This window comes from Lepisma saccharinum, chromosome 15 (genome assembly GCF_977018435.1).
Source record: "Lepisma saccharinum chromosome 15, izLepSacc3.1, whole genome shotgun sequence".
Classification (NCBI taxonomy): domain Eukaryota; kingdom Metazoa; phylum Arthropoda; class Insecta; order Zygentoma; family Lepismatidae; genus Lepisma; species Lepisma saccharinum.
This window is the reverse complement of record NC_139243.1, coordinates 42353418-42372561: the sequence shown is the minus strand read 5'-3', so window position 1 is coordinate 42372561 and position 19144 is coordinate 42353418. Positions and strand designations below refer to the sequence as shown.

At 36.5% G+C, this 19144-nt stretch overlaps 1 protein-coding gene across 3 annotated transcripts in view; it reads left to right on the top strand.

The window, feature by feature from the left end:
• LOC145999466 (uncharacterized) overlaps positions 1-18891 on the top strand; it is a 61071-nt gene extending 42180 nt beyond the window's left edge. For 2 of the 3 annotated variants that reach the window (XM_083136431.1, XM_083136430.1), the window contains exons 9-11: positions 4842-4976; positions 11109-11218; positions 18658-18891. In XM_083136431.1, coding sequence (XP_082992557.1) covers positions 4842-4976; positions 11109-11218; positions 18658-18819 — 407 coding nt within the window. In that variant the 3' untranslated portion in view covers positions 18820-18891. The remainder of the gene's footprint in view (positions 1-4841; positions 4977-11108; positions 11219-18657) is intronic. The other variant, XM_083136432.1, reaches the window with a different exon arrangement.
• The last annotated feature ends 253 nt before the right edge of the window (positions 18892-19144 follow it).

Here is a 19144-nt window from a genome sequence, read left to right as displayed (position 1 = left end):
CTACAACAATGCCAAAATAAAATTTAGATCATAACGACTTCATAATATAGTCAAAACTTTCTATTGAGTAAACATTAAACCCTCTTATATTACATGTCCATATCCCATCATAGAACTAACACAGCTGTAACTTTGTTTCAATAAACGGGTGACAAATTATTCAGTAATTAATATTACTTGTAATCAAGACAAAAGAAAAATTTGCATAACATCTATCCGTAAATTCCTATTCGTGCTTTTGTCATATTTTCACATCTACATTATGTTCTATGGAACTCAGAGGTAAACTCCCATCTTCAGGGTCAACCTCTAAAAACATTCATAATTAAAATATATGGGGAGCCTTTTTCTACCCTTTATCAATGCCATATCTCGGCCACAAATTAGAAATGTCCACGTAGAATTCCTTAACATAATAGGGGAATTTATGTCTACCCTTTTCAACGCTGTTGGCTACTCACATTACAAAAGCAAAACAATAGACTTTTACATAAATGATTTCTAGAAAAACTTATATTCGACCGGTCACCTATTATAGCTGCTTAAAAATTACATCTAATATAAACCTAAATAAGAGAAACCATAAACTTTCCTTAACGTTGTGGATACTCAGACTTTAAAAATGGACATGTAAACTATATAAGCTATGAGATTTAAAAGACACCCTCTGACCAGAGGTATGATCTCGGATTAAAGTAAATAAAGAAATAAACTTTTAATTAATTGAACCTTCTGACCAGGAGAATTCCGAATGATTTAGAATAAAAATTAACTTGAGGAGAAGGTTGTATATCTTTGATGAGCCTAATTTATTTATCTTGAATTTACGTCTGAGTCACACTGACCAGTGACAACTCCGACAGAATTTAAAATTTATGAATGATATCAATTTTTAAATTATTAAGATTAAATATTTATATATGAATTAATTATTTATAAGCCCGCTAAATCCCCTTTAAGGACCATGCTGACCAGCACTAATCTTCAAAGGTGGCTTTCGGAAAACCCCGGACATTGTGGAAGGGAGAGATGACCAGCCACTCCCCACACAAAGCCCGTACTCTCCCAGCCCTGGATCTCGACAAGCGATTTAATCACCTGAATATACTGTCTATTTTGCCAGTGAAACAGCTGGTATTTATACTCGCGGGATTCTGCAATTCTATTCCCTGAACAAAAGATTTGGACATATGGAAAGTTATTTTTAGCTTTAACAATTACCCCTTCCAAAAAGGCATATCAAGAAACAATGCAGCAAAAATTTACTTACAAAACCGCGCAGCACTGACCGAAAAAGAACCCATTGTTGATAAGAAAGAAAAGAATGCAAGCTTCAACTTGGTTTGCTTTCTTTTTCGCTTGGCAGAAACTGCGTTACAATTTTAACAAGAAACAAAATATGCATACAAAAAGATTAGAACTCCTAAAGAACTTATACGAGGGCTGTCAGAAATAAAAATGAAAGTCACGAAAATTTACCAAAATTTCTTGATCGTAACATATTCTTCCTTGACCCACATGCTTGCCGCATCTGTCATCTATTGAATACGTTTGGTTCGTGATCTCACAATGAGTCACGTACCACAAAGCACACATGGACTGACTTATCCCCAGTACACATTCAAGGTCTCTTTTTCTCTATGCCACATCATGTGTAATTGCCATCATTTCACTCGTGTACCATCAGTTCTCTGTACAGTGTGTTCTAAAAGTCCTGCAGAATTCTAAAAACCTATAACTTTTAAAGTAATAGGTTTGTTACAATGAAATATTGTTTGTTACACAGAGGAAACTTTAAAATTAATGTATGATGTGGTTCATCGCCAGAACTTCAGCTGGGCACCATTCACGTCCATACACTCTTGCAATCTTAGTTTGAATCTGAGAATTGCTTTCTGACGGTGCTCGTCCGGATTGTTGTAAATCACATGACATATCTTAGACTGCACGGTCACAGTGCGGGACCCACAGAGCAGGTGGGAGGTCAGTATTCAGAAGGATACAGATTCCATTCTTCACTTAGGAACTGGAGAAGACCAGCCTGAGACAGAACGTATTGTAGAGAAGAACTTTGGGAAACCATGGGTTATTTTTGGCTCAGAAAGTGAGCTAAGGAGAGATGTGCGCAGTTACAAGATGAAACTTACTATCGGATTAAATATATAGGTACTCAAGTTTGTACTCCAATTAAAAATTAACCAGTAGACCTACAAAAATATGAGCAAAATATGAGTTACATCAGAATTTAACTTATTCAATTCTGCCTTAATCTATAATTTTTTTTTCGAGTAGGCCTTAATTTTTTTTATCATTGTGAGAACAAAAAAAAAGGGCCTTTTTTCTTTAGTTTTGCAAACGATCGCTCTTTTTGAAATTCTATAAATCAAAAACGGGTTGTCCGATCGTGATGAAATTTTGGTAATCTTTGTGTCAGTATTGGGTAGTCCTAAAAATATAATATTGGTCTTGTTTGGAAGCTCTTGAAATCTGTTTTTAAAATCCATTATCGTTGTCAATTTACATTGAGAAACCAATTTTATACAGATTTTTATTCAGCAGAGTAAAGATGAGTGCAGAATGTGCCAACATGGCACACAGCGATATCCTTTAAACCGTGGAAACTGCAGGCTGTCACTGCAAGTGGTGTAGCCATGTGCCACGCTCATCTTTACTCCACCTAATAAAAATCTGTATCAATGTGAATTGACAACAATAATGGATTTTAAAAACAGATTCAAAGAGCTTCCAAACATGACCAATATTGTATTTGTAGGACTACCCAGTACTAACCAAAAGCTGTTTCAATTGATGATAACAGTTTTTTAACAAATTTTAAAAATCTGAAAATTGAGATTTTTTAAAAAACCTTTCTGCCTGCACCATACCAAAATTTAATCATGATCGGACAACCCCTTTTTCATTTATGGGTCATTCCACATCAAATCAACGCAAAAAACTAAGATTTTGATTTGGTATTCACCCTTCCTTTATATTTGAAAGAAACCCCCTAAATTGTTTGCACTGTATCTCAAACGGGTTTCATTTTACAGCACTTTGAAATGTCATCAAATCAGTGTTGTCTGTCACTCTTGAGACCCTCAGCACAAAGATACCCTTGCTTACATTTTATTTCTTTTCTCCATAACCAATCATCAGATCTCTTTGAAAGTTTACACAAAGTTGAATGAATAATGAGGATTTCAGAAAAAAATACATCAGCACTCAAAATATTTTACAAATGCCTATAAAACAACTAATATTGGATTTGTAGCCTAATTTTTGTGGTGGGAAAACTAGGTTACGAAAATCTGAATTTTCATCATGTGGGTATGATGGAACGAAAAACTTTTGATGTTGAAAATCATTGCAAAGACATGCTCCTTCTCTACAAAAAATAAAATTTTTGGTTTTTTTATTCCTTCTAACGAAAATTTTACGTTTTTTGGAAATTGCCTAAAATTTCAAGGTGAATCTGTACCAAATGGTCCAGCACTGGTCGCTCGACCATTTTTAAAATTTTTCATTTGTTTGTTGTCGTAACCCCTGTACAAAGGTAGTCAAAACAGGCATTATTTTTCTAGAACTAGACTGTTTGAAAAGGGCGGCCATTTTTGTTTCATGACTTGCAACATTTTTGGTCTATGCAGACAGTTGCAATAATTATGATAACTCACGTAAGAAAAATCATAGAAATCTGGGGTAAAAAACATTGTTTTAACCGCTCCCCCCCCCTTTAACCACTCCCCCCCCCAGCTCTGCTGTGTGGTGTCCAATGAAAATTCTATGTAGGTTGTTAAAACTTTGATACTTATTCTGTCTGGTGATTGCATAGCACATGTTTGTATCTTTTACCATGTCTTCACAATAAAGATTTGAAATCTGATCTTTTTTAATACTGAATTAATTTTCAAGGAATAAAAATGCATAATTATAGTGTGTTATCCTAGTGTACATCCTACTTTCAATAGTGCTTTTACAAGTGGTTTTGTGTTAATCCCTCATAAATGACCATTTGCAACCTCTAACAAGTTTGCATCTAAATTACACAGTAAATTCGAAAAACTTAAAAATATATTTCACTTTTGGATCTGCCTTGAATTTCATTATTTTACAACTGTTGGAATCTGAGTTAATGGATACTTTTTGAAAAATGACAACAGGGATTTGATATTACTGAATTATGTCAGCCATATTTGATAGTGCTTAATAATTACCTTCTTCAAGTATTGAAGAAATGATTCAAATGATTCTTTGTACACTGTTTTCAGAAACTATTGGTCGAATTCATAAGGCCATGTTTTCACCAGTAGTGAACAGAAATTCATTGTAGCGCAACCATTTGAAAGAGGAATATTTGTCATTTCACATGTCCAAGCGGTGCTTCCATTCTAGCCCATTCTCGCAAAATGTTCTCAAGGTTGTCTTGTGTGACGTTTCCAATGGGACTCCGGGTGCAGTTTCTGCCTGTGGTGTTTCATCAAAGACAATGCTTACGTTCCTCCACTTTCTTAGATACTGCCAGAATTGTGAAGGTAAATCAACATCGCCATCGGAAAAATCACACAAGACATGCTTGTAAAGGTTTGGCGATAATGGCCTAGAATGGAAGTACCGCTTGAACATCTTGTCCTGATGCACATGGGGTGCACATCAAATGCATTTAAGGTCTATATGAAATTGCAAAAATATTCATCTTTGATTGTACTATCATGTATTTCTGTTCACAATTGGTGAAAATATGGCTTTACAAAATCAACCAATAATTTATGAACACCCTGAGTATTGAGGATGTGTTGAAATAATCTTCACTACAATTAATACATTCATTATTATTTTTGTAGAGGCAGGCAAATTGGCCCTCAATTTAACAAGAAACAAAGTTCAACCATCAGGTGTAGTTATAAACAATAAGAGCCCTCTTGTGGATAGAAAGAAAGTTATTACAATAATGCCAGATCAACTTATACCAGTTTCAGGTGAGTTGAAAGATCTTTTGGAAAATTTTGAATGAATAGTTAAATCAGTGAATACATATTTAACCAAGTTAATCTATTACAGAAATGCCCCCCCCCCCCAATAATGGAAATTTCAAAGATATAATTAGAAATGGTTCTTTCCTAAGTACTGTTTTCTTCCTATTTTTCCTATGCTAATTGTTTCTATTTGTATTTGGTCTAGGAATTAATTCATGCGGTTGTTACGCACACATTGAAGCTGTAGTTCAAACACGAAATACATAAATACCTTAAGAAAAATATTGTCCATCGCGAGCCACCACAATCCCCCCTTCTGTCAGGCAAGTTACGGATTCCGTGGCGAAAGAAGTCCTCATCCTTTGAAGCGATCCAGTCAGAGACCCATTTTTCGATATCTTCTGAAGAAGTGAACCGCTGTCCAATCAAATCATTATTCATGCAATCGAACAAGTAGTAGTCCGAAGGAGCAACGTCTGGTGAATACGTCAGATGGGGTAAAACTTCCCATCCGACGTTTTCTAAATAAGTTTTGACCGGTTTTGTGACATGTGGGCGAGCGTTATCATGTTGAAAAATAAGTTTATCATGTCTGTTCTCCCATTCTGGTCGTTTCCTGGCCAGTGCTGGCTTCAAACGCATTAATTGTCGTCGATAACGTTCTCCATTAATAGTTTCACCAGGTTGCAGCAGCTCATAGTACACCACACCTTTCATATCCCACCATATGCACAGCTTAACCTTTGCACAGTGAATATCTCGTTTCGGTTGTGATGGACCTGGTTCACCTGGCTTCACCCAGGCCTTTTTTCGTTTCGGGTTCTCGTAATGGATCCACTTCTCATTGCCAGTAACAATGCGATGCAAAAACCCCTTTCTTTTCTGTCTTCGAAGCAGCAATTCGCAAATGGTTTTTCGTCTTTCAACGTCTCTGTTTTTCAATTCATGTGGAACCCAATGTGACATCTTTTGAATCATTCCCATGGCTTTGAGGCGTTTGGAAACTGTTGTTTGATCAACGCCTAATGCTTCTGCAAGTTCTTCCTGCGTTTGACACGAATCCTGATCGAGCAATGCTCTCAATTCTTCGTCTTCAAATTTTTTTGGCTGTCCAGGTTGCTCTTGGTCTTCCAGGCCGAAATCACCACTTCTGACACGTTCGCTCAGCTAGCGCATGGTCACCATACACTTCCATCAAAATACGATGACTTTCGGTAGCACTTTTCTGCATGTTAAAGTAATGAAGCAGAACACCCCGCAAAAACACTTTATCTGGCACGAACTGCGCCATGTTCAGTTGACTACAAAATGCTGTTGTTGACGCGTCAATCAACTGCCCTATACTACGAACGATGCGTGCTGACAGGAGTTTTCAACGCATGTGTGGCTACACGGAACTGTGGGACAATACGCTCGTTACGCCATCTCTTGTCCAGGCGCACAAATTAATTCCTAGACCAAATATTGTTAAAGTCCCAGAGATCTTATGGTACTTGTTGTTCAAATTTTCACCACCAGGTGCAAATGTGGCACTGGAATAACAACCAGAAGTCGGACATACAAAACTTTATTTTGAATTTGTCAGTACGGCAGTGTTCAATATGCATATGAATGCAGTCAATGTGAAAAACCCTTTGGAAGCATAACACAGCATGATCAATAGTTGCATGAACTGTTTCACAGGGTGTTGCTCACTGGGCACCAGATTTTAGCACCACATTTACACGTGGTGGTGAACATTTTTTCCATCAACATTTGCTTCCCCCTGGTCTCAATAGCGTCTATACTAAATTCACCACAATCAGATGCTTCAAATGGCCTACAGAGGGCTCTGAATAGGAGAACTTTAATTATGCCCAGGTGATGTAACGTGGCATTTGTCTGAGAACCAGTTAGTGGTGAGGAAAAATGTATTCATCTTCATACACACATCTGTGTGAGCACAGAATAAACTCCTATCGTACAAGGGGCATACAATAAGTTCATGTCCTGACCCACTTCCGGAAGTGGTATCGGGAAATTTCTTCCATCACTTTTCTACATTGTCCCTCTGAGGCAGACACTTACGCCATAATTTTTCTAATGCTGCAATTCCAGTAGAATAAAATGTTCTGTTTTACTCCTGTAACCACCCCTCCACAGCACCAATGACATCAGAATCATTGTGAAATGTCTTACCATGCAACTCTTCCTTTAGTTTAGGAAACAGGTAGTACTTGCTTGGGGCCAGATCTTGGAAATAAGGTGCATGTCACAAGCTTTTGAAGCCCCAGGATTGGATAACCTGCTGCGTGTCTCTAAGCATTGTTCTGCAAGAGCAGAATGCCTCATGAGAGCTTTCTGCATCGTTTAAAAAGAAACTAAAAAATCATCAACTAGCAAGGCAGCTAAGCACATAATCACGAGCAACTTTTCTGTTATAAATATATGCAGTATATCCATTGTAATAATTGGCAACTCTGTTCATATAACTTGTTATAACTATTCTAAATTTCATAATTTTTGTTTTGTCTTTTCAATTGATTGTTGTTGTTATTATTATTGCTATTGGTATTTCATTTATTGTTCCAGCTGACTTAATACATGTATATGTACTAAAGATGAAAGCGACGAACTTTAGTTTATACATACGAGGGTAAAGTCATAAGTCATGGCAACTATTTTTTTTTCTCGCAAATGGGGGACAACACGAAAAATCTAAGATGTACGTTTGAAAATGTATGGAATGTACCTTGGAATGAAGTCACCAGATGAAATCTGGATGCAGGAGACTGTCGTAGGGAAGAGGCAGAACAGGGGATATTGAACAACAGTGTTTTATTATGAGGCAGATCGGCAGTTGACACTCTGGCCCATTTGAAGGCCTCCACCCACCTTGTCACTGTTCGATAGGGCATGGCATGCACACCCAGAACCTCCCGTAGCTCTGTACTGCATTCCTGTGCATTTCTGCTGCAGAGAACTGTTATTTTAACGTATGAACGTTGCTCCTGCTTAACGACCTCTATTTTCGAACGCTGTCACTCACCGACTGAACTTGGGTGCGTGCTTACTACTCCACCATTGTTCACATAGACCGTCTGGTGGCTTCTTTTGAAAGTACATTCCATACACTTTCAAACGTATACCTTAAATTTTTCGTGTTGTCCCCTGTTCGCGAGAAAAAAAAATAGTCGCCATGACTTATGACTTAACCCACGTATAATCCTTTTTTCTTTCTTATTTTTATTCAATTTGTATTTTTGTATTCAATGTTCATCCATCATGCATGCAATCAGGATATCTTCATATATTACATTTTTTTTTCATTTGTACTTTACTTTTACATTACTTTGTATTAATCACCCAGACAAGGGTCTGTTGTAAGAGCTGCCCTTGAGACCGAAACACACCTGCTATAATAAAGACTATTTTATTATTATTTTTATTATAACAGCACAAAGTTGGTGAATAAGTTTGGCATAATATTCACAGTGGTGAATCTCCTATCAGTGTCAGGGGTCCTGGATTCAATACCCGTTGGAGGCACAAAGTGGTTCAGATCCCGCTTTAAACTGTAGGTCCAGTCCCATTTAGCCTTACTGTGCATAAAGTGGACTTAAAACACCAATTCAACAACAACAACAATCCTATTAGTGTTGATTAGTTGTTGCGCGCAATTGATAGTTTCCTGGGTAATGGCTGTTGATGGTCTTCCCTATGCCACTTCTTTACTGTGGAATATGAAGGTGCTTTATCCTTCAATGTCCGCACCAATTATTGTGGACATCTTAAGGTGAAAGACCTTTCAATTGTAGACACTTGGTCACCTGGTACGTAGCTAGGTTGATCAGTTTGGGGGAACCCAAAACGTAAGATTATTTTGAAAAAATATAAATATGCTGACCAAGGCAGTAATTTATTTTATTAAAAACATAAACTAAACGTAACTAAACTGCCTTGGTCAGCATATTTATATTTTTTCATAATAATGGAAACAAGGCTTAATGGTGTTATAAGATTATTTTCTATAAAAGCATTAAAGACTAACAAACTAAACCTCGCGACAGGTTAAGTTTGCAGCAAGTTTTATGTATTAATCCACACGAGAACGGCACTCAGCATCTCCCGTGCCAATCTCACCTCGACCGTCGAGCTGTTCATGTCACAGTCAGCGAGAAAATCGGCAGTATTGCAGCGGAACTATATTCTGCACACACGTTTGAGTTTACATGTGTGAAATGTTGCTGCAAACTTAACCTGTCGCGGGGCTTACATATTAATATACCGTATAGGCCTACATATATGTATGTGTGTATGCATATGTATACATACATACAAGGTGTGGCTAGAAAAAACAGACTGTTTTTTCCGGCATATGTCCACCACGACTAGCTGTGATGAACCGGATTCGAGCAGTCCAATTTTGAACCACTTTTTCAAGTAATTGGGGACGTATGTCGTTAATAACACGAGTTACATTTGCTTCCAAAGCATCGATTGTTGCTGGTTTATCAGCATAAACCAGAGACTTTACATATCCTCAAAGAAAATAATCCAGTGGCATTAGGTCACATGATCTTGGAGGCCAATTCACTGACAGCACCGATATTTCCGAAGTTCTCTATACATTTGGCGAACAGAACATTGATTTTAGAAATATATTTCCACAATTCGTAAACGTTGTTGTGGCGTCAGGCTTTCCATGATCATTTGCCAATGCTCACTGATCTGAAATGACAAAACAACATGTCATCAAAACAAAACAAATGACAGCTATCTCTATCGAAAGTTCTATCACTCTTAAAAAAACACCCTTTACATATGTTTTTGCTCTAAATATATTTTAAAATGTTAGTTGGCGTGAAAGCTTGAAATGCGCAATTTTTTTATATATAATTTCTATGCCTCGCTATCGCTAGTATGTACCTCGCACTGTTTCTCCTTTCTTATGAAATCGCTGTACACAGCAGGTACGTTATTATTGTATACAGAGAAGACTCATAGACTTCATTCAAATCTTCCTCATCGAACATCGTTGCACTTAATATATCTGTTTAAATGTGCAACATAAAATAATACTGGGAAAATGATATTCTCTTTAAGTCCACTTTATGCACAGGTAGGCTAATCGGGACTGGACTTAAGTTTAAAGTGGGATCCGAACCACTGTTTACCTTCGCTGGGTACCGAAGGAGACGATGTTCATATGAAGATAAAAGCAAGGAAAGAAAACCCTGCAGTACAGCAGTACACCATTTGCAATATGATATTTCATTCATTATTTTATGGTGCGACAATACTTTGGATCGGCTTGACGGAACGCACTTGCGCGATTCTCGCAGCGAAGCGGCAATGAGATACTTGAAGCTTTCCAATGAGGTATAATTGACTTTTTTGCTCACACGGAGTACAATTTTACAAGAGCGTAAACCGAGGGCTCAATATTTTTGTCACGGATAGTAATTATTACTATCTTCCTTCTTACCATGTTGATGAGAAGGATGACAATCATTTTCATCCACAATATTTGTTAAGTTGGGTCACAGGTATTGGAACGAGTACTGCAGATGTCCACCTATCATCAAAAGCAGATTTTTCTGCCAAATTTCCACTCAAATAGTACCGCTCTTATCTATAGTCCATTCTAGCTAAGCCCCTCGCGAGCTACTGGAATTGACCCAGTAGCTTGTGATCAACGGTTTGGCGATCTCTGACCTAAAGTATTCTCAAGTCAGACTACAATTATCCAAATTTCTTCTTTTTACACCTTTTGTTTTACTTTTGAGGTAAGGGTTTTAGATCAGAGGATCTTCCTTGCATTCACTGCAGGGTGAAAAATGGCCATGCTTACCAATGCATTCAAAACTTTTAAATCAATCAATCAATTATCCACAATCCCTGAAATCTACCTCATTCATCACCACGTGTATATGATGAAAGTGGTGTAAAGAGATGGATCCATCACCGAATCCATTGATTAAATAATTAAAGCGTGGATTAACCTAATCTGAATTGAACCTACTTGGTAAGGGACCAAATCAGCGAAATGTATCTCCATATATAAAGATAATGTAAAATTTAGACATTTTGCATAAAATAGTGTAAATTATATTCTTTTTAAATATTCTAAAATACCTTTATTTATATTTTCAGCTTCTGGCAGCAGTCCTATCAAAATAAAGAACCTAGGTAAATTTTCACCAACAATTATGAAGGCCATAGCAACAACAGCTGTATCATCAACACCACCTTCAACAAGTCAGGTAAGTTCAGTGTAATTATTAAAGATAACTATTTTCTTGTGATTTACAGGTTCTTTCCAAAAACACATTTCGGGACCCTTTGCCAGATCCTTCCTCAGGGTTGTTCAAAGAATTGACATTAAATTAATAAAAGTGGAATAAAAAATAGTTAAAAGCAGGAGGTAGAAAAATACAGGGTGCCTGGTCACCATGGCAACTGAAAAATTTCACGTGCTACCTGAATTTTCAAATTCAGTGCTAAAAAATACATATTTTTTAAATATTTCGAGTTCGGTTATTATTACCTTTTTATATAACAAGTACAATACACTGTGTTATTGTTTGTGTGTGTTTCTGTATCATGTGTATCATTAAAGCAAAATAATAAACATGCCATTATATATTTCTTTTTTCACTGCTGCTAGCGGAATTTTAAAATCTGCAGCGATATGGTAGAGTCAGCCATGTATTAAATGCATTGCATAGTTTTCCATACCGTTAACACTTGAGCTGTCTTTAGGAATGCAACTGGTGCAGTAATTAATTACTTTTAATCCAATATTCTATTAATTAATAAATCTTTTAACATCATAGTTCAAAATGTGTAGCTTTAGCTCCTGAAGAAGAGTGGCTAGTGCCTAACTTACTTTAAGTTTTTCCTACTCTTGGTTAAAAGGACAAAAGTCATGGTAAAAAACTGTATTGTCCTGCAGCTGCCTTGTGTAAAAGATGCATGTCACTATCTACCATACAACACTGACCCAGCTTTGTAATCCTATGATTTTATCCTTCTAACAATTTTTTATTTTGATCTTATTCTTTTCATGTGATGTTTTGGATCTGGCAATAGGTCTAAGATGTCAGTTTTTGAAAAAACCTGTTAAACGACATGTAAGTAGTGACTTGCAGTCACTTGTAGAGAGAATGAGAGTGAGAGGTGATGACTATACTTACCATTTAGAGATGAAGTTGATTGAATTTTAGGGGAAAGGCCACAATCTTGTGGGAAGTGAAATATTTACATCTTCCCTGCGGACAAGCAAAGTTACAAGCCATTGAAGAATATATATATATATATATATATATATATATATATATATATATATATATATATATATATATATATTACTTGATCCTAATAATATCATTTGATGAGTAGGAAAATACCATGTGAATAGTATGACATCAGAATGCAAAAACAGTTCAACACTAGGAAAAATACATCATCATGATGTAAGAAACATATATTTTTTTAAATCATAAGAGAACAATATACAAACTTAAGTTTCATACCAAGTCGGACTTACATTGTCTTACATAATTCGTGAATTTTTTAAAAGATGGTGAACAATCCAAATATTAAGAACTAGGGATGTGACGAAGCTGAAAATTTACCGATGCCCTCACCGATAATTTTTGGAACCGATACCGATGCCGATATTTAACCGATTCCGATACATAAGATTATTAAACAGAAATGGGATGTTATTTTCAGCATGACAAAAATAAATTTTCTATGTACATTTCTATTGCATATCATATGTATATACATATAGATTCTCAAGAGATGCGAATGTACATTTGCATCTACAAAATGTTATGTGAACCTTTAAGAAGAACATGGATTCTCAAGAGATTACATTAGTACACAAGCAGTTCTTTGAAATGCAAAATGAATTCCTGTTCTGCCAGATTCAACTTCAGAAACATGAGATTTGGAAGCACTTCAGGAAGTAACCTACTTCTTCTCTTATCGCAAATCTGTTCAGCAGCACTGAACACTCAATCACTGAATACTGATGCAGCAGGTATGCTCAAGTATTATCTCAGGACTTTCTTCAGGTTTGAATATTCATTTTTGAATTTCCAATACAACAGCAGATCCTGGTTCAGCAATGTACTGTTTTATTTCCGATTTATAGTTAGGTTGATCCTCTGAATGAGTTTGCAATAATTTTATTACAAAAACTCTACAATAATGACGAATCATAACCAAATTTTCAATAAATCTTACAAAACTAGAATATAAAACTTGTTAGAAGGTAAAAACTCTAGTATAATCTGTTCCGGTTTAAATATCGGATTTTTGCCGATTCCGATACCGATACCGATGCCGATGTGTCAATTTCGGCCGATTTTCATACATCTGTAATCGGCTTCGGCACATCCCTATTAAGAACCAAATTTGAAATTGTCAATTTATTGGACACCTCAGCCTTTCGCCCTTGTAATTTATCTCACTTTGATGGAAACCGTTTGCACTCATACATGCATCAATTCCACTCAAAACTGAGAGGAGACATGGCCATTCCTTCAGATATACATCTTCAAAAAAAGAAGATAACATATCTCCTGAGTTTGTGGACAAAGAATATGTAAAAGAGGATAAGTAGACCTGCATATGTCATTTTTAACGGGAACATGGAATTTCAAATATCATGCTGTAATGTTAATTTTTTTATGTTTTTGAAAGGTGTGATGTACTTTGTCCTACCATATTTTGTCACAAAATGATGCAAAAGGAACTGAAAAATTTGAAATAAACTCTTAACCCTTAAACTACGAATGTGTTTCTAACGGGAAATTTAAATTTCTGCATGCTTTTAAATAAAATTTTATATCTCTGGAACTAAGAATGCTAGTTAGAAACTATACCTCATTTTGTTGAATACATGCAATACAGGCTATAAGCCTGCAGTAGAAGAAACAAAATTTGTGTAATCTGTTAGAAGAAGAAGAAGAAGAAGACAGAAAAATATAAAAAATTGAAATTCATCGGACCCTCAACGAAGACAACGCCGGGATATGAAGGTACAAAACAGTCCTTTCAGTGTGCTTTTCCTTAGTAAAAGTGTGTTTCCAAACATCATAATTGAGAAAAGAGTGATGTGAAAATCAATGACATAAAAATAGGTGAAAGAAAATGCACATAATTTTCAGGACATTGCCCCACCCTGAAATATAGGAAGAATGAAATTAATCTTTACTAATTGCTAATTACATACCTCAACACTCATGGAAAACTCCCCTACCATCATCTGAGTCCTGAATCATGTCCTAAAAGTCACATACTATGAGACAAATCTCCTGGTTTCAATTTTGGAACAAGCTGTTGTAATCGGAAATACCTGTACAAGCTGTAGTTAAACATGAAATTTAGAGTCTATTTACCTATGCAACACTTTCTGAAGTCTGAATTTAACATGTGGGTTATGCAAGAGAAGTACAACTAAACTCCTTTACACAGGAATAAACTTAAGGGAGAATTCACACCGAAGAAACACGCAACTCGCGACATGCGACACGAAACACATGTCGCTTGGAAGCCAACACTCAATAATCAATGCAACCTTTCGAACCGAAGAGAGACGGTAAGATGCACGTGTCGCGTGTTGCTTACGTGCCTTGGACTGTGCCATTTTCTCAATACCGTGCATCGTGCTTCATTCCAACGAGCTGTATTTAGACTCTAGAAGAGAGCACAACCGACATTATGTTTGAACCTCTAATTTGTTGATATAATAAAGTATCGATATGTACAATGTTTTAAGATTTAAACACAACGTTCATTTCGCTTTATCAAGTTTTTTGATGCAGTTATCTATCGACTGTACTTTGCCTTCAACGTGAAAAGAGGCCATGTTTTGGCCATTTACCTGACTGCTTTTATTTGAAAAAGTCAGCTTATGAAGGCACTTTAGTCCAAAATATATGTCAACATTGTAAAGTACTCTAAGTGCATTGTTTTTCAACTGCCGGGCTGCGATCCGATACTGTGCCCTCGTATCAACTATACTGAGCACCGAAATATTCTGCTAAAACTGGTTGACAACTATCATAATCCCAATATCATATTTGAGTTGTGAGTTTTCGTTTTTTAAGTCCATTTTATGCACAAATAGACTAATCAGAACTGGATCTGCCCGGTGCCTCCCCGGTTATCGAACCCGGGATCACTTAATTACAAGGAGACGACGTTACCACTTTGTCTTCCATATTTTTATATTTGTCAACAATCCTACACACGTAATCAAACTATTATTACTCTTATGATTATGCTAGAATTTATTTATCAATTTTTAATTTCATAGGTACATGTTAATTCATGCATAAAATCTTAAATACTGTAGATTTATGAGGAAAATTCTTTGGCTAAGAGCATTGACTTAAGAAAAATACCGTGACATGATTTCACGAAGGTTGAGAACCATTTCTCTAGGTATTTGCTTTATTCAGGCTGAAAAGTCTAGAGTATACAGTTTTGAGGTCATAACTTGAAAAAAAATTTACAACGCGATTTACATGTAACAATGTCTCTTGTTACGTTATTTTCGGGCGACTAATAAACTGATTAATGCAATTATATCGGTACCATCATGCAAACTGAGCAAAGAAACCAGTGTCGCTTGCCGTGTGCATCTTGTCTCTTCGGTGTGAAACACTTGTGTTGCATGTTGAGTGTTTCTTCGGTGTGAATTCTCCCTAAGAGACTGATAACTACATAAATGTGCTCTTAGAATAAACATTTCTATTTTGTGTAATATACGTAGTTTTTAAATTAAATTTGGGATTGTATTAATCATTTTGACAATGAAATCCCTTTTATATACTGCTTTTTATTCCAAAATGTGCCCAGTTTTTGTAACAAAATCTCGACCTTTTATTTATATGTGACCCTAAGGACAAGTAATGAAAAAAATAAATTTTATTTTCTCTCTCACATGTAAGTAGTTCTCTACTCTGAAAGTCCAAGTACCAATTGTTGAAACCCTTTCATAGAAGATGCATATATGTTTTTCTGCAGCAGTATTGCTGTGGCGTGGTAACATGTTCCAATCGACCAGATTCACACAGAAAGCCATGACATTGTTTCAATATTTGTATTATTAAACAATTATACCTCAACAGGCAAGACTTATTCATCCCCCCCTCGTATGTTGTTCCCATTGTTTATCAAAACTGCCTTGGACTTCTCATTAAACTATCCACAAAAACTGGCACTCTGGGGGTTGTACTTCATGCTAACTGCAAGAAGCAAACCTTCAACATCATTACAAGAAACAAGATTTTCATGTGTGGTAAAATATGGCATGAAGTATTTTGCTTTGTTTTTCTGCCACCAGAAAGACGTACCAGGAGAAAGCATTTTTTCCCTTTTAACCATTTATTTAGATTAACTGCACATGTGTTGCAAACTATGTACTGTGCCCATAGCACCAAATAATGTTCAAAGATTACATGGACGATATCAAGATATATCAAGGAAATATCGTCACAGACGATGTGATACAATATTTTTTCTGTATCATGATGTTGGCGATATATCGTCTTCACGATGTATTGCCAAATATCATGATGATATATCGCTTACACAATATATATCACCAAATATCATGACTATATATCACAAACTTCATATACGAGGGGCGTTCAAGTCAGTCGGGGACTTATTTTTTTTCCAGGTTTAAATAGACGCCTAGGCTGGAGGTTTTGTATGCAGTAGGAACTGGCAACTGTGTGCTGTTACTGGTAGGCGGCGCTTATTTCCCGCGCTTCTGCATAGACCGTTATTCAAGATGGCGGACAACAGTGTGGACGTCTACATGGAACAGCGTGTTGTGATGAAGTTTTTTAGTGAACGAGGATAGAAAACCTGCTGAAATTTACAGAAGACTTCAGGCTCAGTACGGTGATGAGACACTCTGTCGCAGTAAGACATTTGAATGGTGTAAGCGATTCAAAGATGGCCGTATCTTTATTACTGACGATCCCGGTCGTGGTGGATCACAGCCCACGCCAGTCATTCCTGGGAACATTCAGCGCGTGGAGCAGCTGATCCTTTCCAATCGTCGCATAACCTGTCGTGAAATTGCAAGTATCAATACTATACTATCAACCGTGAGCATTACTGCAGTGTTCTGCGTGATGTGCATAAGAGTTTATGGAAGAAACATCCGGGTTTCATCACAAAGGGTGTTCTCTTTTTGCAAGACAATGCACGACAGCATACCGCTCAACGCACATTCCAAACATTCCAGGAAATCGGCTGGGAGATATTACCACACCCCCCTATAGTCCTGACTTAGCACCAAGTGATTTTCACCTGTTTGGACCCCTGAAGAAATTCCTTAGAGGAAAACATTTCACCAGTGATGATGAAGTGAAGAATGCTGTCCTACAATGGTTCCGCCGTAATGATAAATCTTTCTATGCCGAAGCATTCCAGTCGTTAGTTAAACGCTGGGATAAGTGTATAACTGTAGCAGGAGGTTATGTGGAAAAATAAATCCAGTTACCACACTTTCAAATTTGTTCTTCTATTTGTTTTAAAAAAAAGTCCCCGATTGACTTGAACGACCCTCGTATATTGCCAAAATATCGTGATGATATATCACTGACACAATATATATTGGCAAATATCATGATGATATATTGCCAAAATATCATGAAGATATATCTCCAACACAATTTATATATCACTAAAATTCTGTGACGATATCTCATTTAGTTGATATCGCCTGAATGTTTTTTTTTTTTTTCAATATCACGACATATCGTCATAACGATATATCGCCCAACACTATTACAAACATGCCTTAAAGAATACAGCATGTCCAGAAAAGATTGCACCTATTTCTTCTCCTTTTAAGCAGTGTGCAGAGAGTCTTGTAATAAGCACTGATTGCATCTAGACTGCGGGAGTTTCACTTGCAATACCCACTGTGTGCATGTTAGCTGTTTTAGTGCAAAATGGTGTTCACCAAGCAACAGAAAGTGTTTTGTGTTGTAGAATATGTGAAAACGACATCCTTGATTGCTCATGCAAAGGCAAAAGCACTCGTTGCCCATCATGTTTCATGGAGGCAGTGGTGAGAGTGCAGCATACCTTCTGCACAGCATGCTACAACGTCAGGGGTCCCAGGTTCAAATCCCACCCTGGGCATGAGTGCTCTTTGTGTTTGTGTTCCCTCATCAATTTCATCATACCGTCACTCATCCTCATCTTGCGATTAACCAAAAGTGGCCAAATCAATCAATCCGCATTTCTTTCAGTACAGTCCCAGGAACTTGGTTCAAAAAGTGACTCTTGAATTGGAAATGCTCCACTCTATGGTATGGAATGTACTTTATATGAGTGCAACTTATACAGACACTGACTGAACCAGTCAAAGTACTTCACTTCAGTGTGAACATGTTGAAATAAACACTTCATCACGGAGGTCGGCCGAATGTAAACTTATAATGTATGTGAACAAAACATGAAGATGTTATCTTCCTTTTGTTGTGGAAAGAATGCTCATACCACATCATAAGGCTGAGAATAAATGTTTTGAAAGGTGCAGTCTTTTGCGAACACCTTGTACTTAATTAAGAAGATAAATGACCAAATGAATCCTATAGTTTTACAGTTAGTTTAAAGTGCTAATACACTAAACATTAAATATATTTAACTTTTGCAGACCACCATGAGTTCTACTGACTTGGCAGCTATTACGCAGCAGTTGGAAGAAGCTCGAAGAGTAGCTGAGGAGTACAAGGAACAATTACGACAGAAGGAATATGAAGCGGAACAGTACAAGAAACAGTTACAGTCAATCACAGGAACTCCAACTAAAGAATAGTGTTTAACTGAATCAACATTAAATGTACAAATCTCACTGTAAAAAAATACACTATATTATTATATATAAAAATATGTTGCTTTTTATATTGGACTAGCTGATTGCCTGGCATTGCCCAGGTATTTATTTATCCCAATCTTATATTAGACTGGAAAATAATGAATTCTAACTATCAGTAGCGTAGCGTCCTAATACGCCCATACGCCCGGCGTTCCCTGATTTAAAATTTTAAAAATGCGTAAATGCTGTAAATATAAAGTAAAACGTGACTAATTATGTACATGTTTGAGCATAATGGCATTATAAAAGCTATTTTTCGCGATCA